Genomic DNA, 22,523 nt, shown 5'->3' on the forward strand with positions numbered 1-22,523 from the left:
CAATACTATACACACTTTTTCTGTATAGCAACCCAACAGATCTCTCTACATGTAGGATGATATATTATGCATCATGACACATCCTTCTTTGATTCAACAAAAATATTTAAAAGCAAATGTTTTCCTTGATTTTTTAAAATAAAAGAAATAAAAATAGTGTAAACAGAGAAAATATATTGTTAATGTTTTGAAAGAATAAAACATCATTTCAATTTTTTTTTAAAAATAAATTTATTTTATACATTTATCCTATCCTGTATCTCCAATTAAACATGATTTTGTTCCTTCTATATTATCTATCTCTTATTTTAAAACATTAATCAAACAAAATATTTAAATCTCGCGTTATTATTTTTTGTTTGAATTTCAATGAAGATTGCAAGAAAGAGAATTTCTCATAATTACACCATGTGACATTAAGAAATAGCATGTTAAAAATTAAATAAAAAATAGTTTTAATGCATGAAAAGATGACCCAAGAACACTCTAATCATTGAAAAAAAAGGGAATAAAATGGTGAACAACAACTAATAGGTAAAAGCTGCTGCTTCTTCTTCTTCTTCTATAATATATTTTCAAATTATTCAGAAGCACTTGAGTGCTTGTAAACTTTCTGCTTCAACTTTCTGTCAACCAATTTCCTTTCTGTTGCCCTCCCTTTTACATTTATAGTTGTTAGTATTTAAGAGAAGACGATGATAATATTCGCTCGCCGATCATAATGCCAAATCCTTGCAAGCTTGTCGAGCTTGCTTTTATTCGTATTACGAGTCCTCTTGCTATATATTCATAAATTGACCCCGTAAATTGACTTACTTAGATTGGTTGTCAAATCCAATCCAGAAATTGCTAGGTGATCAAGTTAATTTATCATCCATCAATTTTGAGAATATAGTTGAGACCGTGTTTTTTAAAATTTTAATTTTTTTATTAAAAATTATTTTTTTAATGTTTTCAAATGGTTTTCAAGTGCTAATTTCAAAAATAATTATTTTAAAATAAAAAAATTATTTTAATATATTTTTAAATAAAAAATACTTTAAATCACACATATATTCCTGACATCAAGGATCAAGGTTGACCAAGTTTAACAACTAAGTATAAAAAAAGCAGCATTTCTTAATTTTCTTCCCGTAAAGCGTTGGGATTCATGCCACCATGTGTTTTGTCCCCAAAATAGGGATCGAGAAGTTGCTTAACTATGCATCCCTAATTAAGTACATTAACAAGTCATTTTTCATTCTCCTTTCCAGTTGAGATCCAAACATGGTGAAGGGTAGAGGCTAAGTATGGGTGGAGGCAATAGAGGCAGCGGCGTGATTGAAATTCAGATACAACCACAGTACTCAGAAAGTTCACTGCCACTGCCTTATTTGGTCGTGGCATAGATAGATGGTAACCAAGCCAAAGTTTATTCCCATCCACATCAGAGGAGATCCAATCTATTTTCTCCTCTGAAGGGCTTTCATTGCCTGATTACACGGACTTCTTCTTGGGGCATGGGGGAAGAAGCATCTTCTTGCCAAGAGCTTTTCAGCAGCAGAAACTCTGAATGGTGATCTAACCGAGAAAAATCAAGAGGCTTCAGACAGGCAGCCGAACAAAACTGAAACACTACAAAGAGCTCAGGTAAAGGAGATGAAATTAGCAAGAAAGAAACCGAAGTACGGAAAACCACATTTACAACAGACGGATGAGAAATGGATAAAACAGTCTCCAGACTCTTTACAGATTCACAAGCTCACAGTTCCAGCTACCTCGAGACCCAAGCACGTAAGCTAAACTTGGATAGTTCTATTCTAGAAGCTGAAACATGTAAAATACACATTGTTGGCAGCCTCGACTTCCTTCGTCTTTCTATCCTTACAAAACATATGATGCTATTATCATGTTTCCCTGATCAGCTTTGCACCACAGGATTTAATGCTGGTCCTTTTTTTATCCTTGGGTAAGAATAAAAACCTAGCACAGTACCTGTTCAGCATGCTCACACAGGGCCACCACCAGATGCACCACCTTGATTTCCCAAGAAACGGACGACTACACAGGTGATGTTATCTGCACTGCCTCGCTGATATGCTTCCTGCATCAACCTCTTTGCTGCCTGCTCGGGGTCCAGAATTGGCTGGATCATTTCAACAGCTTCCTAAGGAATGGATGGAGCATCAGATGGTGGTGACAAAAAAAAAGAAGACCATCAACTGTTTTTATTCTGACGAGGAAAAAACTTCACTAAAAAGCACCAGTATGCCAATTTCCACCAGATCATTTGCAAGGAAGAATACAGAAAATACAGAAAGTGGAAAATGAATCATCAACCTCCATAACATGAAAGCATAAAAGAAGCTAAAAGGACAAACCTCGTTTGTGACAACATCCCATAACCCATCACTTGCAAGGATAAGAAACTCAAGGGAGCTGTCAACCTTTTCCTCCTACAATTTCCATGAGAATATTGGTCACCAAAACATGCTCAAAAGAAAAGACACGGAAGAAAAAAATCACAAAATCACAAGGCCCATAGTCGTTGGAGCGATATTTTTATTTTAAGGGCAACTGTAAGTAATTGAAAAGCAATGTTCATGAATTTTCATGCATTTAGCAGTCCAAAAGGCATCCCTGAATGCACCTGAGTGAGTGCAAGTGTGCATGTGCTCATGAGTATTGACATATAAATTTTGGAAGATTTATCATTTTAAGGTATCTTAAATTGAAAAATGTCAACCATTTCTTGAATAGATTAAGAATCAGACCTGGATTTCTGGGTCAGCAACAACATACTGCTTCAAGAGCCTATCACCAAATGCACGAGAGACAGCTAGGACACCACCAACCCTCCAAGTACCTGTCATTATTTCCAGTCATCACAAGATACATATGGCCCAGAAAGTTTTAATCAAAAATAGAAAGAAGACCCGTGTGAGGTCCTTACCAGCCCACATGACAAATCCTCCAGCATCTTCAATCCGTTGCCGCTCATCAGTCTGGTCTGGCTTGTGATCTCGGGAAACAGCGATAGCTAAAGAAAATGGCAAGACAAGCTAATGACTTAATTATGTGATAAACTAAACAGATACAACCACAGTACTCAGAAAGATGCTCTCATACTCTATCCTAGAGCATCTGCTTTTCTTTCTGTATTCTGGTCCATTGTCATTATCCTGATTTAACAGGCCAATACTAGATTTCTTCACCTTTCCAAATTACATATTACCATGAGATGCACTTTCCTAAGTGAAAAATCACAAGAAAATTAACACAAGCACTGGAACTTTATTATTGGAAATCAAAATCAAAATGACAAGTCTTTTGCATCGACTGTTCCCACTTTAGAAAAAGAAAAAGAAACACTCCAGGACATTAACTATAGCTCACAGATTTGGCTCCACAAATTTTGAAAGACGATTATGTATTGAAGTTACACATTGATTTCTCTTAATGCTTCAAATTTATGAATGAAGTGATACCAAGTCATATAACTAAAATTTTATTTCAGTCACTGTCTCCACTCTTGTATTGTATTATTGTTTATAATTCTTAACAGCAGCAGCATTGCTTTATTCTATATGATTTCTTCAACAGTACCGGATGACTATGAATTGAATCTTTAGTTTGGAATTCTAGGCAACAGCGAACTTAAAAAAAATTAAAACAAACTGTCAGTACTGTTTTCATAAAATGCATCACATGTTGGAAAAATGAAAAGGATTCTAGAAGTTGCAAATGGTTTTATAATCATTCTGAGTCTCACCACTGCCACCCCGGCATATGACAGCTCTGGAATCTCCAACATTAGCAACAAGCAAACGATCACCAACAAGAATAGCTGTAGAGGCAGTTGATCCAGCATCCCGGTTCTGATTATTTTCTGATTTTAGAAATTCAGAGTCTGTGTGATTGTATGCATCAGCTGCAGAGAGAGGGAGCAATTCAAAATTAAACATCAAGTTCCTTCAACGAGAAATTTGAAGATTAGAAAAAAGAAACATTGGCACTAAGGAAATGAGATACATATAGCTGATTTGGTGTCGGAAATAAACTTTGGGTGCCTGATCAGATTGCTAAAAAGGTTATGTTTCACATATTCAGCTGCTCGTGCACCTCCATGACCTGAAAAACCATGCCAGGAAAATTTGCTACATTATCTGCTCATAAGATTGAAAAGGAAAATTATTGCAAGAGATATGATATGATTATATTTCTCTTCAACTAGCTAGCAACACTACAAACAAAAAAAAAAAAGTGATCATCTATTAAACCAAATAAATAACAGTACAACAGACTGGTATAGGCCGTCTCAACATAAAATTTGTGATTAAACATGCTAGATCTGCCATTCCCAGCCAACAATGGCATTGGCATATGGCTTCAAGTACTGCAACCACACTGGAGCAAACAATTGTCAACCAAAATATCCAAATCTGAATACAATCAGTTCAATCACATTTCTCCACAAGAATAAATCACAGATTGAGCACACGGGCTAATCTATGATAGTTTAATTTCCCCTAAGGACTACATCAGTTGAGAATACAATGCTGGTGACAGAAAATAATGCGATATCTGGCATAAAAAGGAGAAAATGACCCAAGAAGTTGCAAAGGGCACATGTGGGATGCACATATAGTAATTAATGAAACTAATGTTGCTGCATTACGCATTTAATAGAAAGTACCCCCTCATCATATCTCTATTGCATTCACTATCCTGCTAAATTAATCTTGCTATATACATCTACAAGTAGAAACAAAGAGTAAAATGAGAGAAAGAGATACCATCAAAAACTCCAAAAAGACCAACTATCTCTCCATCAACACCATCGATTCTTGTCTCGTAAAAATCTTCCATGGAAGATCTTTTCCCTGGAGAGCTTGCATATCCATAACTGAATTTCCCATTCTGACTGTTGCAGGAAATATTTCAAATTCAGAGCCAGACAAATATTGTGAACTAAATAATATTGGAGGCAGAGGAAGAAAATAAGAAATAGTGATCTTTGATAGAGATGTAATCCGGCAATCTAAGAATTACACAGCATGTCACAAATAGCTTACATGAATGTCACATTACTTGGTTAATGTCAAATAGAAACTACATTGGAGAGTAACGAGAAATGTTGCTTACAGAATTTCAGTAATACTCGAGTTAAAATTTCTATTTCTTGGTAATCATTTCAAAACTTTAAGTATTATGTTTTTATCCACTCAGTATTAAGTCACATGTTTAAGACCAAGTAGTCAAATCCATGCAAATTTTAGTCCATGCGACGCAATAATTACTTTGGATGATTCATAACAACATTTCTTGTTGGATTCAAGAGTCAGGTCTGAGAGTGAGCGGGAAAATAACAATTCATTCCACAAAGAAAGACACTAGCATACTCAACACGACAAATCTATAATACGTCAGATCCATCAAAGAGGGAATCAAGACTTTCTAGCATTCTTTTTTCAACGCAAAAAGGAATCTTGAATGCGACAAAAATGGGATTTAGGTCACATTTCTCTCATTTTGCACGTTATCAAGACATATAAGACAACATGCAAAAGAATCACAGGTAATAAGCGAGCAGCTGTGAAATTAACAAAAGAACAGAATATCGACAGAAAATATGTTAAAGCTTTCCGAATTCATGGAGCTTTAAATTTATAAATTACAAGTTCAAACAAAAAAGATTATGATTTAACAAAATCTTCATGATTGGACATGAATCAATGATCATAAACAAGCACTTAATAGCCAGAACATACAACATGCTCACCATATACAATCAAATATTAATCAACAAGTAAACAAAATCAAAAACCCATGTCATAAACAACAACATACTGGCCAAACACAACAATGACTGCATCAAACCAACAATTGACATATAAAAAACCACTTAACCCAAATATTTACACCATAGGAGATCTAACAAAGACATTAAAGAGCTAATTAATAAAAACCTGAGACCACCGCCGCTTACAGGTGCATCATCAGCATAAACTTGGCTTGAAGATGATAAAACGGAATTCAAATACCCCATCCCTAAAATAAGAATTACTACACAATTCTCCTTCTTTTGCTCTCTCTTTGTTCACAATTACACAAACAACAACAATGACAGTGAAGAAATTAATAATTTTCCTTTATATTACACTTTGCTATAATTTGATCTCTCACCAATCTTTTCATTTACTGAATCATATCCAATTCAGTAACTTAACCTGCACAGCAAACCAAATAACAAAGATTACAAATCTTAAAACTCAAGAAAAATTAAACCCTAAATTACAAAACTTAAAACTCAAGCAAAATCAAACCCTAAATTACATTTGTTAACCTTACACTACAATCTCATAGATTAAACTCACAAATTACATTTTCAAAAATATAATTTTTAAAAAATCTAATTTCATTTACAATTACATTTATTAATTCAATAAAATCTAAAAAAATCCTCATGAATTACATATTAAAAAATGGAAACTTAAGAAAGAATCATCTACTTAATTAATCAATGACATTAAATCTTAAAAAAAAAAGAATCAAAATCCTCGCAAATTACATTCCAAAAATTGCATTGATCAATAATTAAATCTAAGAAAAAAAGAGCAAGATAATATTTACATGATAAAAAATAGAAACAACAACAATTTTTTTTTTATAAATAAAACTGGAGAGAAAGAAGAGAGAGAACCTGAGAGAAAGAAGAGACACAAGATGCCATGAGGAGAAACGGAAACGCTTAAAAGGCGTTAAAGCACAAAACGACGCCACAGAGAGAGTAGATCGATCAGGATTTTGAAAAAGAAAATTAAAAAAGGAAATAATTTAGTTAGCGTGAAAAGAGGAAGGGTCGTTTTGTTTGTTTTACGAAAAAAGAGGGATTCATGCGCGTAGCCGTTGCGTGACGAAGTTATTAGACTAGGTCAATGCCATATTTGCTACTGTTAGCTACTTTATTGTTGACTTGACACGTGTTATCCATGCATGTGATGATGTGTGTTTTTCTATCTGGTGCTGCGTTACACCTGACTTTTATTCTTCTTCTTCTGTTTTTTGTTTGGGTGGGTAAAGTCTTATTATTATTTTTTTTAATACAATACTTGTTTATTTTTTAAAGGGCCGGTGGGTGTTTTAATGAAAGCTGACTTTGTTGTAGATATAATCTAATGACTGTGAGATGAGAAAATGAGTCCTTCAGGTGACAAAAGAAAACTATTATTTAGCTCGAGAGGATCATGTTTCAATTATGCTATCGATTATTTTTCCTTTCAGTATAAACTATAAAAATGATAAATATATAAAAAATAAAAACGTGATGTGAAAAGATAAATATATAAAATATACTTTTTTTCAATATGGTCTGGAAGTGAATTTTTTTATTTAATGATTAATATTTTAAAATAAATTTCTATATTTTTAAAATAAAAAATATAAAAAAATATCTGCTATCATCATCTTTTTTGTTCTCGGATATCTTAGATTGTATCTGGTTAGTTTACTAAGATTTAACTCATTCAAGACATATTGAAGCTTTTTTTTTTTAACGTGGGTGTTCGGTCTAACTTGCGCACATCTTAACTAATTTCACGGGTCCTGAAATTAATGATCATGTAAACCTCTAGTGGTCATCATATTAGTAACCACAAAGCTCGAATGTGAGACCACAGAGAAAGCAAACCTCTTGATCTTAAGCTCTTATTACTAGGTCACTTGCTAGATGGTTCATATTGAATCTACTTAATAATAATGGACTTGGAAGAGGTGATATATATATATATATATATATATATATATATATATATATATATTTGAATTTGAATGTGTGGTTAATTAGGTTATCTATAAACTAAGCAATTTAGATGGGATTAATTATGTTCTTTCTAAATAAATTTAAGCTATAATTGTATTACTAGTTGCTTGAAAATGATGTTGTCGCACAAGATTTAGTTCATTTCGAAAGGTATCCTAAGCTACTTTGACTTTTACGGAATGTTTATTAAATTTATGGTCAACTTGTGCGAACAAGTTAGACAAACCTATTAAATTTTTAATATCAACATATTAAATTCATTTAAATATATAAAAAAACAAAAGAAAAGGTCTTCACACAACCATGTTGACGTACATTGCCACTTCGAATTATTTATTTATCTATAATTTGATTAATAACTTGAGACCAAACTTGTTCATGAATCATGAGATAGAGACAAATAAAGCTATGATCCCGCGGTATAATGATTTTCCAATGAGCTTATATATACAAGTAGAATTTTATCTTTATAATTACAGCATGAACTCTATTAATTACTACCACCACTCGTCAGCACAAAATGTCAACAAACTCATTGAACCCTGCCAGATGGCAACATAATTAGCATACCCTAATCTAGTAGGGTTACCGTTAGGGTTCTTAAAGCTCCATAGCATCAAGGAAAATGGGCTGTGAGAGGGAGACATATCACGTGGAAATAAATTAGGGCCTTGATAGATGTAGAAGAGAATACTTGAATGATTTTGCCACGTGACAACTGATCCATTCCCTTCGTCGACACTCGTCGCAGTACCTCTCTCTCTTGACCGACCTCACCGACAGCAGCAAACATGTCTGTTCACCGTCAAAACTAGTGAGCTGTGAGAGGGTGCATGGAGGGTTCATTCTTACATTGCATGCACAGAGCTTGTATTAATTTCTTCTCAACCAAAGTGTGTGCACTCTGAGAAACATGTATGGAGGCATAATGATCACGCAGGAACTGCTAGAATATTGGTTGAATGAGATGTTATAGGTCGGGACGACCGAAGTTTTTATCTAACATTAAAAAAGAATGTTTAGGCAACGGTAATGTGTTTTTTCATGACTATTATAGATCCGACTAGTCTAATAAAGTGATTTTTATTTAAATGTATAATAAAATGCAACAATAGTAAATGGATTAAATTAAAAAAAAAAAGCAATCATCGACCTGCACAAAAAAAAAAGCATGCCAAAAAAAAATCACGAAGTTCAATCCTTAGCTAACCCAAAGTTGAAGGATAATATATATATATATATATGTATGTATATATATATATATATATATATATATATATATATATGTATGTATGTATGAGAAAAAAGCAAAAAAAAACAACCAAAGTCAATTCAAAGTTAGCATATCAAACCAAAGTTATGGCTCGTAAAATTAGGATAATCTCATAGTAAGTAACTCAAAAAAAAAAAAATTGATGTCTAATCCACAACAAACCCAATATAAAAGGATGAAATTGAAAAAAAAATTAATAAAAAAATCCTAGAAAAAAGAAACACTAGCAAAATTAGGTAGGTCCACTAAACTTCATTATCTTAATTATACAAACAAGATAACATAATAGAAGAAAATCAGAAAAATTATGAAGGTTAATTTCCAACCTAACTTAATATTCAAAGACAAAATTAAAAAATATTCAATTCAAAAAAAGACTCGAGTTAACCTAGACTAACTCACCAAACCCGTAACCTAGGATATCAGACTGGGATAACCCCTTATAAAGAAAAGCATAGAAACTCACAAGCCCAACTTCAAACAAAACCACTATGAAATTATGATTTTGAAAAAGAAAATTAGTCTAAAAATGGATCTAAAAAAAACTGATGTCAACTCAGATTAACATTTCAAACCAATAACGTGAGTCTTGAGAATGAGTTCACCCCATAAAAAAATAATGAACCCCAACTTTCAACAAATTCATTGTCGAAGAATAAAATTAAAAAAGAAAATTAATATAAAAAAATATAAAAAAAGATTGGATCAACCCGACTTAACCTTTCAAACCTTTGGTCTAGGTCATGATAACAAGATCACCCAATCAAAAAAAATAATGAAGTTAATTCCTAACCAACCTTATATTGAAGGATCAAATTGAGAATTTTTTTTTTTAAAAAAGACCCAAAACCAAAAATAGTAATTAAAATAATAAGAACTAAATTTAACACAAAAAAAAAAATGTCAAGATACCTTTTAATTTTGGCATGCTTGCATGAATCTTGAGGAGAGGAGAAAGAAAAAAAAAATGAAAGAAAGAAAAGGTTATCGAAGCCTTACCGTTGCTCTTCCATTGACACGCGTCACACTATGGACAATAGCTCATAGCGACGCTTCCAATGCAATTGTGATAATGATGCTACGTTATTGGAGGAAGCCACATGCTCTGCTTGAGCGAGGTGGCTTCACCCCACACTAGCCAACCAAGTTGTCTTATCCATCATTTTCAATCATTGAATTTTTTTTGTTTTAAATTTAATCCCTTAAACTTTAATTGTTTTAAATCAATAAAATTAAATTTATTTTGCAAAACCAAGTATCAAATGCGTGTCATAGTTTTTTCTTGACATCACAAAATCCCTAGGCAACAAATATAAAAACTATCAAGTCCAAAAAAAAAAACTCAATATAAAAAGATTATTTTTTTTGTAAAAAAGTTGGGGGATCAAGAAACAGAGTGGAATCTCTCCATGAAAGTGCAATTCTATCCCTTATGTTTGCAAGAAAAGTAGCTTAATAGTTGTTTAGTGTTTAAATTCAGTCTATATAGGCTTATAGCTTTAATTGTTTTAATTTAATTCAATTTCATTTAATATTTTCAAATGAAGCACCAACCGAAAGTCAGTTTTGTTTCTCGACACTACGAGTAGCCAATGCGAAGCCAAACAAAAAAAAAAGAAACAAATCTCAAATATTCCAAATTAATCTAATACAAAAGGATTAAAAAAAGAAATTGTGACAAAAAAAAAAACTGAAAACGAAGAGAAACTTCGCGCGAATCCAAGATGTTTCCTCTCACAATGCACATAAAATGTATGATGACTTTCAGTTTTTTTTCTTAATATCTGTGTTTTTTCACCGACTCGTGGAGGAGTCTAGACTTGCAAATCCAAGAAGTTTCAGGAAGTTTATGGTTGAATTGCATAATTAGTGCTGAAATAATCTCAAAAGAAAACCTATGAACCTCAGGCCTCAATGCCAAGCGTAATAAGCATTGCGATCCACAACTCCGAGGCCAGCTTGACGCAGATAGAGAAGCCCCTTGGCCACCCTCCCTGCTTGACGCAGATAGAGAAGCCCCTTGGCTACCCTCCCTGCTTGACGCAGATAGAGAAGCCCCTTGGCCACCCTCGTGGGCGTCGCATGTCCCTGCAAAGTTATGGTTAATGCAAATAACATACCATCAGCAACCTCTCTAAACGTGAACACTCGGTGATAGCTACTTTCTTTATTAAAATTTTTAAAATCTTCATGTTTATCCTTCTCAAAATATTTTTTCCTCTAATGTGTTTGGCACGGCTGTTGGATTATGATGAGAACCAAGGAGACCAGAAATCAACAGCAAAAGTAGAAGCGGAAATCCTAGCGAAAGCAGATGCAGCAGCAAAGTCGGCAGAACAGTCCTAGCGTGAAGAGGATTTCTTGCAGCTGTAAGTCGACCACAAGAGGTAGATTCCTTGCTCAAACTGGAGTGGCTGATAAAGGAAGTTTCTAAAAAGGAAAAAGAGAAGAAGATTCTAGATTTAAGAGGCTTTATATACGGCAGGTACAACATTAAAGCCGGCAACTCAACCAGGCAGAACTAGGTCTCTAAGTTGAGTAGCTCTGACTACTCACTCGAGTTCTGTGTTCATATTCGTTACGATTAGGGTTATCATTATTAGTTATTTTCCAGCGTGTTAAAAAACACCAGCAACTCTTTCAAATTAAGACCAAGATGATTTTTCACATTAACATGTTGAGCCTGCGGTGTGGAGGTCTCAGCTGTATGCTTCAGCGATAGAAGAATATCTCTAATGAAGTTATCAAGAACTTTCTTTGAACCATAAGAAATTATCCAGCACTGACACTGAATCAAAATGGTAAACTTTGAAGGTTAGCCTAATTAAGAAGTGAACATTACAAATTAACTAGGTACTGACCTAGAGCTTGCAGGATAAACCGTCAGGTTTTTTCATGTACAGGTTACTTCTGACAATGCTAAGTGAAATGATTGAAATGATGATATTGCTAAAAGCATGTTCTTATAAACAAAATAAGATAGAAGCAGAATGGAAATGGGAAACTGAAGTACTAATAACTAACAAAATTGAGTATACCCAACAGGCTAGTTCCATAATGAGAAGCATTTTAAAAATTAGGGATACCCTTATCAGGACTAACAGGATTCAAGAAAAAAAAAATACAGATAATAACTCTACCAGAAAGATTAAAGGAACTCGGAACTTAAAGGTTGACCTGGAAGCCAAGCTTTTTTTTAGTATCTGCAAGGTTGCTTGAAGTAGAAAACAGGCTGAATAGGGGCGGAGATTTGAATATATGAATACTGATCACTCCTGTCCGTATTCAAAAGAAAGAATTTCCTCAGAAACATCTAGCAATTCTTCAACTTCAACTTCTTTTGCCTCGTACTCTTCCTCTTCATCACTAGCTTCTCCATCCCTTAGAACCTGCCTCTGCAATCTTTCCTCTTCATGCAACAGCTTCCACTCGTTGACCCACTTGTACCATTCATCCTTCATCATCCTCCTCTTCTCACGGTCCTGTTCACTCAATTGTAAAGAAACATCCTGGTCCTCTGCCTCGTACTTCTTGCTATACTTCTTCAAGTTCTTAGCAATCTCTTCCTCCTTTTCAGGACTCAAGAGACATGGTGGCCTTGGGCGCCACAAGAACTGTCACAAGTGATGGAAAATCAACAAGTGGTCGAATAAGAATGATGCAAATCAAAGTTGCTACTAACAAGAGATTAGCAGTGGCCAAAAAGAATGGTCCAAAATTAAAAGACAAACGAAGATTATCCATTTTAGCAAGGGCATTGTAACATAATGTTTCACATTCTCAATCAATCAGGTGGCACTTACATATCATTGATACTAGTTATTTGAATAAAGACACCATCAAGGTGACACTAAGATAGTGGTGGTATTTTACGTGTCAATACCTCCAACCAATTAAAGTTGATTAAGGCCAATATTTCCACGATTGATCTTACCTGGAAGAAATGATCCTTCAGTGTCCGATAAAGTAGCTTTCCATTGAAAGACCAGATGTTGAAGCCATTTTCCATATCATGATGAACTGAAGTCACCGAAGTTGCAACATACCTGCAAACAAGGATAAATATCATAGCCAACAATGGATCAACTTGATTCAGGCTGTCAAGAAGGAAACATATCTACCATTACAAAAATGGATTAGTCCAATTTCATTTGCTTAAAAACAACAACATCATGGTACCCAAATAGCCACATGATTGATGCTATCAAGCAATTTCTCAAAATTTACCTTCCAGTGGGATCCCATTCAATATCTGTTGCCATAAAATGCTCAGCTGTTGCCATTGTCTCAAGCTCATCAACATTGTAGAATTCCAACTGACCGTTGAAACCTTTAAGTCCTGCAAGTATTAGGTAACGACCAGATGGGGACCAGAAAAGAGCATTTGCTTGTTTGCCCTTAAGAGTAGTTAGCTTTGAAACCCGGCCAGTGTTATGAGCAGTCCTCATTGAGTAAAAGCTTACATCTGGCCTAGGGCTGTCACCATGAACAACAGCAAACCTATGGCCCTTGGGCTCCCAAGCAAAGGCAATTATCTTATCATTCTTATTGTCTAGCTCCAACACCTCAATTGGTATGTCCCGCTCTTTTATACGGAAAAGCTCAAATCCTGTGTACGTGCTTTTCTTGGTCTTTGTATACCTATCGACCTTTACAGCAAGGTAGTCACCGTTACTCTGCCAGTACATCTTACAGTCACTGACACTGAAAAGGTTCTTTTGCCGCAACTCCTCTTTACCGGGAATTTGAATGAGGCTCACCTATGAATTCATACAGAACATAAGTAGATTTTTTTTTATTTTATTTGCAAAATAAAATGACCCATCCATTTCACACCTAATTACTCACCCTGGCAGGTTGATTCCCGCCACCAAGTTCAGGAACAAAGAGAGCAAAAATAGGATCTGTTGGTGACCAAATGAAGTCCATCACATTTTCAGCCTTCAAGGACTTTTTGTCTACAAGGCTGAATGACTCTGTTTCATACACAGAGATCATGTTCTTCCCAATTTTGGCAAAATATTTGTCGTCTTTCCCGCCACCCCACCTGGAAAAAATTAAATATTAAATCAGACCTCGTGATCAATGATGAAAATGGACGAATTAATCATTAAAAAGAAAAGGGGAGAAGTTTTATCAGGATTGCAGATATCATGGGAAAAAAAACACACCTGAAAACAGGCCAAGAGACTCCTGCAACACCACCAGCTCCTCCAATAGAAAATTCATCAGCACTTCCCTTAAAGTCTCTCATTACTTTACCAGTTCTCACATCAAAAATATTTATCACAACCCTCTAAACACCAAGAACACATTAATCCCAGCGCCACAAAAAAGTAAACAGACAACACCACAAGGAGCAGAGAAATAGAAAAAAAAACTCACATTAGCATCACGAGGGTTACTTGGTTCATGGCTGCTGTAAGTTACCAAATATTTCTCACCGGGGGAAAAATCAATGAATTTAACCTACAGATGATATCAAGGTTGGAGATTGTTAAACAGGAAATCAAAATTCCATGTCAAATTGCAAGGGGAGACGGCAAAAAAAACACCTGAGGATGAGCATAACGCATTAGCCGATTAAAGGTACTGTCACCACCCCAAACTGCAGCACCCTGCCTATGAACTGTTGCCAGGTAAGTCCCAAGCGGGGACCACTGCACAAAACTCTCAGTCCAATACTGTAAAGGCAAATGTGTAAAGTCATTTGCCATAGTCAGTGCAATTTCTAAGAGATGAGAAAAAAGAAACTAGCCATTTTGGAAAGGAAAAAAAAAAAAACTCACAGCACGCTTGTAAACAGGATCAGGCTTCAAATGTCTTGCATCATTCCAGAAAACCTCAGTGTCTGAGCCAGCACGAATCACAAACTGATCTCGAGCTTTTTCATCAGTGAGCCAATGTTGAAGATTTTCCTGTTTATGACACGAATTACAGAATATTTTATACAAAGTAAATTCCAGAAAGTTCAAAAGCACAATGTTTTTATGGCCTTAGTTATTACATTTTTCTCTCTCTTGTTATTTTTATTTTGATGGGAACATAAGTTGATCAACTTTGCAGAGTATAGAAATCAGATCTTCCAACAATGAAGCTAGCAGAAAAAAAGATGGGTAAGGATGAGAAAAATGATTGAACTAATTACCCCGGGAACATATGGCCTGATCTCTGGAGGTGCCCACTCATCAGGAACTTTCATAAATCTATTGAAATCTTCAATCATGTTGACAGCAAAAATATGAGCTCTATCCAACTTGTACCCATTTGTCTTTTCCTTAGCTAGCTCAGCTTCCTGCAATCATAACAAAATGAATTGGTAACGAGTAAAAAAACAAAACAAAAATGACCACGGACCTCAGACTGGCTACTCACAAACCTAAAGGCTGTTTCGTCAGCAAATAACATTTTAAGAAAAAAAATAAAAAACTAGTTTTAATTATGACCTTAGCCAGCCCTTTCATTAGTCCAAGCAAAAGCCAACTGCTTGACAAAGATGCCCTAAGTATGCTTTATATGGTATGCCATGCACACTACTTGCTACCTATCCAAGCATTCAACAGCCACAGGCCAAAACCAACTCTTACAATTAACATAGATGCCCAAAGTGTGCTCTATATAATATGCCAGGTACAATACTCGCCACCTATACTACTTATATATTACACATTTCTACTGCAACATTATCACTAGATATTTTGGGGAAGGAAGGCAATGCACAAAGCCACGTTTAACCATATGGATGCAAGAAAAGTAGAGTTTATAAAAATCATCCAAAAATTCAAAGAAATGAAAGCAAATGTATGCATTAATACATATACACCATAGGAAAAATGATTACCTGAGGGGTATTGTACTCGATGAAACAGTAACCCAAAGTTTTCTGAGTCCCAGGATCAACAGGCATCCAAAGGCCATCCTCCTTAATAACACCAATCTGACTATAAATCTTGTTGATAACTCCTTCAAGCTTATCAAACTTTTCTTTCGGAACAACCGGAAGATTATCAACTACAATAGTGTTTCCTAACCCATAGTCAAAATCCATCTGTTCTTCTTGATAGACATCCTCATCATCACTGCCCAAAAAAAAGTAAATTAAAGAGTCAGAATCAAAGCAAAAGTACATAGCGGTAATTTACTTTAAAAACATATATAATCTATTTTCCTTTATTATTATTTCTAATAAATCTAACAAATGTGGCAAGCATTTTTGAATATTTACCCAAACAGCGTTTCATTTCACTAATAATTAATATTTCTTTCTGGTTTTGCCTCTTAAACCATAAATTTATTATAAATTTAACCTTCTCTTTCAAATATATAACCAGAAAAATTAAAACACAGCACACAGATTTTACAAGATCAATTATACATATAATTACTGTATTTTAACAAAAAAATATTATAAATAAACAAAACACTCACAAATAATTCAGAAATTATATAAAAACAAGCTACATAAAATATTAATAATCTAATTTCCCTATATTTTCTATGCAACCAAACAAAACTTAACAAGACACAAAAAAAAGGTAAAATAACTTATCCTTTAAAAACTGACCTAATAACGCCAAAATCATCTCCAGGAGGAAGTTTAATTGAATCAATATCGATTAGCGAGAGATCTATGCCAGCCGCAGCGGCTCTCTCTTCTAGTTCAGTCAATGATATTTCTCCCATAGCTAAAAATCGTTTATCGAGTTTTCTCTCTCTAGAAACTAGAGAGAGAAACAATGAGGAGGTTTTGGAGGGAGAGAAACGGTAGGTTTGCACAGCTTGCTGGAGAAGAAGGGGAAAAGAGTGAGATACGAGTCAGTCTGTAATTTAGGGTTTTTGCTTGATGTGATGAATGAGTGGAATCACGAATGTGCCATTAGAGATTTATTTATGTTGGGCTTTGGTGATTGGGCCTAGATGGATTGGGCCGAATTGGAAGAGAAGGAGAGCGGGAAAGCGGGAGAGGAGGCAATGTATCAAAACCGACCTTGAGCTTGACCAATTCTGTCGTTTTAGTCCTTTGGGTCATAAATATTTGTCGTTTTGGTATCTTTTAATTACTTAAATTGATCATGGAGATTCTTAAATATTATGGAATATAGGAGTGATAATTAAGGTATTTGGCTCAGGTGGTAAATAATTTTTTTTACTGTTGTTTTTATTTTGAATATAATTCTTTAAATTCTTGAAAAAATATCAGTGTAAATATGATAAGAATTTTCTAACATAGATGTTATTTTCACTCAATTATTTTTATGCTTGCAAACTTGAAATTGAGCTACTAAATATCATAATTTTTAGAGTATAGGAAATTAATTTTACTAATATTTTAGTAAGATTTTAATTTTATTAGGATTTGAATCATAAAAAATATGCATGATCAATCATGCTAATAAAATATAAAAGAATGCTCTATTTTATTTTAAAAACTACATTTTTGTTTTTTTTTAATTAAAAATGAATTCTATTCAAGCTTACTGTGAAGATTACCAAATTAATTCAAATCTAATCTTATTTCTCAAAACTCAATTTAATTACAAACGAGTTCAACTTGAGTTTAGCCTCATTTAAGTCTACAAGTCACTCAAATAGGTTTGTGAATTAACTTATAAGTTAATTTAATTGCTTGATTAAATCACGTATTTATTTTTGTTAATAAGTTGATTTTTAGATATTGTTTGACTAGTATCTCGAGATAAAAAAAAAAAAAAAAAACAGAAACAATAAGAACAACTGAGAGATAAGACAGAAATGAAGATGAAAGTTATATAGGTCTAGGAAATACATATTACATAACCTTAATGGTAAATAAATCCCACATGAAAGTAGAAAGGACGTAAACGCAAAATAAGATTCACTGATATGCCTTTATTTGCGTTGATCAACTGATATACTGGCTTCTACGTGCCTATATAATTTCAGAACTGCATTCTTTTTTCTTTTTATGTATACTGTTCAATTCACTGTAGTCTGGCAGCCGAAAGGTGTTTCATATCTCCTGATCCTGACACCAATGTTTCAGATCTGCAGGTTCTTTTGTTGGTAATAGTGAAGAAATTCGTATTGATGATGTGGATGAATCAGAAGAACTTGAAGAAGCTCATGATGGGATGCTGGAAATGAGTGTAATTCAGAAAGTCACACATTGGTAATGTCTTGTATTACCATTCATTCATCTTTTCTTCACCAAAGCTTTATGATATATATTTGCTTGGATGAATCATGCCTTATCCATGCCCATGGTGGCTTTTTCCGGTGATGCATCTACTTGATTTACTCCGGTCCATTCATTGATCCCTTTTTATGAATATGAGGTAGGTACAGCTATTGTTCTTCACTGATGAAGCATCCAAAGAACGTGACTCAATCTTTTACCTCATGATGATGGAAAATGCTATGAAATGATCTATAGAACTGTGGCTAAACCTTTTCTAAAAGGCTTTCGCTCTTCTTGGTGGCTAGGCTTGGACTGGAATTGTGCAGAGAGCAAAAATGTGGCCTCCCATTGCCTGTAAACCCAAGTTTTGGCCGCAGAGAGTTGGCATGTCAGCCATCACTGGAAACAATGGCCAGCTGTTATCAAGAAGTCAGTCATGAAGTCAACTGCCAGAGTGAATCAGGTTAACTTGTAATTGATCCATAAAGGACAAAGGCAATAGTTTTGTTGTTTCGTAATTCGATACTGCATGGGGGAGAGGGAGAATATAGATAGCCCCCATCGTGTCCCCCTTGCAAGAGGGTGGCGGTTTACAGACAGCCAGCCTTCCACTGTAAGCTAGTCATGATGGAAGGAGCCGCCCGAGCAAGGGTCCATGTCCAGCGCAGAGTTTATGGCTGGGCGAAGAGGAGAATTACACAAGTAGCCTAGTAGCCCGCAGCCCTTGTCAGGGGCAATACCAATACTACTTGTGCAATGCTTGTTAGTTATGGCTATTTGCACTCTAAATGAATCTCGATCTTTGTTTAATAAAAGATGAAAAAACTGCCCCTAGTGTGAGTTATGCTTTGTCCTGCTTCACCGATGCTGGTTTATAATTGTTTATGGACCACAATTAGGTGCTTAAAAGGGAAAAACGAGCAGAAACAGAGCCCATATTTAACCGAACTAGCAAACATGGAAAATTGCTGGTTAGGATTATAGATATAAAACCTAACACAAGGGTTGACTGTTGAGCGGGTTAATCATGGATTATCTCAAACTTTTTTCTTAAAAATTGGATTTTTTTCATTGACCTGGTTCGGAAGAGAAAAAAGGGCAAACCTCAAAAAAAAAAAAAAAAAAACCAACTTATAAGAGATCTCAATTATATTTCTAACTTCTAACATATGATAATAAATTCTATATTATCAAAACAAGCCAGGTTTTGTAATTTTGGGAGATTGCTCTTAAAGGTCGGGGACTATCACGAGGTTCGCCAACAAGAAGACTCCGGTCAGTCACTAGCAAGTATGGCGTGGAAGGTTTCCATAGCTGTGTGATAGGGTAGATGATTCCAATAAATTCTTGAGTAGGAAGTGAGCTAAAATGTAATAGGGAGATTGCTCTTAAAGATCTGCATAGACACAGACACCAATAAGCATGAGGGCATGTGAGAACTTAAATAGACAGGGAAGTTGAAAGTTATCTTCCACTGCACTTACTCTAATGCTGTAAGAGTGCCTTAAAGTCTAATGTCCCATCTACCTCCTGGCATCACCCAACAAAGTAAATGCAGCATTAAATGCAGGATACAATATCAATCTCTCATGGAAGTATCATTATCAAGAGCAAAACATAAGCATAACCGATGAGTGATGGCTGTGTGTGTGTGCAGTTTGCCTAAAAAAGCACTAAAAAATCTCCTCATGGAGACAACCTCTTTGCCCTTTTCTGCAAGACCTCATTTCTATAGCTTTCTGGCTCTTGTTCTCTTATATGTTGTTTCTTCTCCTTGTTCTGCTAGTCTCTTTTTCAACTTTTATGGAGCTTCATGCCCAGCTGCTGAACTTATTGTTTCAAACAAAGTGAGATCAGCTTCCTCTTCTGACCCTACTATACCAGGGAAGCTAGTTCGTTTGGTTTTCCATGACTGCTTTGTAGAGGTGAGTCTTTCTCACCTGATGGGTGCTTAGTGTGTTATCTGAATTTGCTTCATGTGTGCCAGAAAACAGCATTTTGGATAAGGCATTTCACTAATATATCCCCGCATGGGAAAGAATATATGATTGAAAACTGACACTGCTTGATGATTTAAAGAAAAAAAAAAAAAACTTGTTTTAGAGTAGTTATGGAGATTGAGCTATTGCAGTATACATCTGTCATGTGAACATCAGCTTCCTGTGAAGAGGCCTAATAGTCTCACCACCGCACTCGTTGAGTGTTTTGTGATTTGTATGCTTTAGCTGCTTGTTTTAAATCATCAAGGGCTCCTTCATAGGATTCTCCTTTTGCGATCTGATAGTATTAATTGATTTATCAGCACCCCAGAATAACTGGAATCATATTCTTATACCATGTAATTGGTGGCTACTCCTCAATTCTAGTTAGTTTTTGTTATGTTTACAGGGTTGTGATGCATCTGTGCTGCTGCAAGGAAATGGGACGGAGAGAAGCGATCCAGGGAACAGGTCTCTAGGAGGGTTTCAAGTTATTGATTCAGCTAAAAGAAATCTTGAAATCTTCTGTCCAGGAACTGTTTCTTGTGCTGATGTTGTTGCTTTAGCTGCTAGAGATGCTGTTGCAATTGTAATATCTCTTATTGCCTTATTGGAACTATTATTCCTTGTCCATTTCTATGCTTCTTGTGATTGGTTACTGATTAATGAAGAATATGAAAACAGAGTGGTGGACCTCAGCTTCAGATTCCAACTGGTAGGAGGGATGGGAGGGTATCTGCAGCTGCAAATGTGAGACCTAATATCATAGACACAACTTTTACAATGAATGAGATGATTAACATCTTCACATCTAAAGGATTATCCCTTGAAGACCTTGTTGTGCTATCAGGTATGTGACAACGAGTCCAAAACTTTGTTAGAACACTCCATTGCTAGAATGGTAGTTTCTGACATCAACCTAACAACTAACTGAGTAGAGGATGATCGGAGAAGGCGTTTGAAAACGTGCTGTACCGAGTTCATGAACCATGGATATTGACTGTTTGTTGTCACATCCAGAAGACCTGTTGATGAAAAAAACTATAATAAATGGCTGATCTATCAAGCATAATGCTTTTGCTTTGCAGGAGCTCACACTATAGGATCAGCTCATTGCAGCGCGTTCAGAGATAGGTTCCAAGAGAACTCCAAGGGGAAGCTGACACTCATCGACTCATCTCTCGACAAGAATTATGCGAATGAGCTAACGCAAAGATGTCCAGTGGATGCAAGCGATTCAATAACAGTTGTTAATGATCCTGAAACATCCTCATCATTTGATAACCAGTACTACAGAAACCTTGTAGCCCACAAAGGCCTTTTCCAATCAGATTCTGTTCTTTTAGATGACAACAGGACAAGGAATCTAGTAGAAGATTTAGCAAATGATCAAGGAAGGTTTTTTGAGAGTTGGGGCCGGTCATTTCTTAAGCTAACCAGCATTGGAGTAAAAACAGGTGAGGAAGGGGAAATTCGACAATCTTGTTCAATGACGAATGGATGAAGAAGGAGGATTTTGCTGGCAAGCTTCATGCCAGCCCTCTCATTGTTATGGTGGAATCTACATGTCAAGGATGGATCAAAGTACATATGCATAACATATTTTAATTTACTTCTTTTTTTAAAAAAATATTTTCATTCAATTCAAGAGATTATATATATATATATATAATTGAATTTTTTTTCTTATTTAAAAATTATATTGTTTAAATATGCCCCATGACCTGTATCTACATGACACTTGAATTTAAAAGGTGACGGATCAAGATATATTGCTTTTAGCACAAAACATGTAATAGTTATGGGCCTATTTCCATACACGTTTGATGAGCTTAGATAGAACATCTGAGTCTGGATATTAGGGTGGTCTTGGGCTGATGCTCGAGCCAGGATGCTTGGCGTCTGCCCAGCACCTTTCTTGGTGGGCTTGATTAGGGTCTCAGGTGTATCACTTTAATCTATTCCTAAAAAATAAATCTTTTTAGATTTTGCACCCCATCAAAAGGGAAAACCTCTAACAGTCCTCTAATCATATCAAGAATGTTTTCTCTAGTCTCCAAATAATGTTTTTTTTTATCTCAATTGAATCCTCAAGATACAAAAGTGAGAAAATTCTCAATGAGCTCCCCTTTACGGAAGTTCATGGTATAAGAGGCTTTAAATTTGTGCATAGGAAATCCATAGTTTCCTATTAAAAATTTGTGAGGAGTTTAGATGGAGAATTCAATTGAGAATTTCTATAAACACTTGGAGGATCCAATTGAAATAAAAAAAAATTCTTTGTAGACTCAATCTGAGTTATAGTTTTTCCAA

The 22,523-nt window shown here is 35.0% G+C and overlaps 3 protein-coding genes across 3 annotated transcripts; 1 reads left to right on the plus strand and 2 right to left on the minus strand.

Annotated features, from left to right (window-relative positions):
• Positions 1-1,625: 1,625 nt before the first annotated feature.
• Positions 1,626-6,872, minus strand: LOC133690343 (probable protein phosphatase 2C 59). Its single transcript, XM_062110602.1, has 9 exons — positions 6,683-6,872; positions 5,949-6,209; positions 4,776-4,903; positions 4,012-4,110; positions 3,752-3,910; positions 2,933-3,019; positions 2,754-2,845; positions 2,361-2,435; positions 1,626-2,146 (listed from the first exon to the last, which is right to left on the minus strand). Exons 2-9 carry the CDS (start codon positions 6,026-6,028, stop codon positions 1,988-1,990), a joined length of 879 nt encoding a protein of 292 aa, XP_061966586.1. The 5' UTR covers positions 6,029-6,209; positions 6,683-6,872; the 3' UTR covers positions 1,626-1,987.
• Positions 6,873-12,065: 5,193 nt separating this feature from the next.
• LOC133689393 (eukaryotic translation initiation factor 3 subunit B-like) lies at positions 12,066-16,919 on the minus strand. The gene is made up of 11 exons (XM_062109250.1): positions 16,639-16,919; positions 15,916-16,153; positions 15,223-15,369; positions 14,864-14,992; positions 14,630-14,758; positions 14,460-14,543; positions 14,246-14,370; positions 13,923-14,121; positions 13,302-13,834; positions 13,009-13,120; positions 12,066-12,688 (listed from the first exon to the last, which is right to left on the minus strand). The coding sequence occupies exons 1-11, from the start codon at positions 16,755-16,757 to the stop codon at positions 12,344-12,346; spliced, it is 2,160 nt and encodes a 719-aa protein (XP_061965234.1). The 5' UTR covers positions 16,758-16,919; the 3' UTR covers positions 12,066-12,343.
• Positions 16,920-19,862: 2,943 nt separating this feature from the next.
• Positions 19,863-21,853, plus strand: LOC133687993 (peroxidase 18-like). Its single transcript, XM_062107355.1, has 4 exons — positions 19,863-20,156; positions 20,620-20,799; positions 20,895-21,060; positions 21,299-21,853. Exons 1-4 carry the CDS (start codon positions 19,869-19,871, stop codon positions 21,712-21,714), a joined length of 1,050 nt encoding a protein of 349 aa, XP_061963339.1. The 5' UTR covers positions 19,863-19,868; the 3' UTR covers positions 21,715-21,853.
• The last annotated feature ends 670 nt before the right edge of the window (positions 21,854-22,523 follow it).

Source organism: Populus nigra, chromosome 3, assembly GCF_951802175.1.
Source record: "Populus nigra chromosome 3, ddPopNigr1.1, whole genome shotgun sequence".
Classification (NCBI taxonomy): domain Eukaryota; kingdom Viridiplantae; phylum Streptophyta; class Magnoliopsida; order Malpighiales; family Salicaceae; genus Populus; species Populus nigra.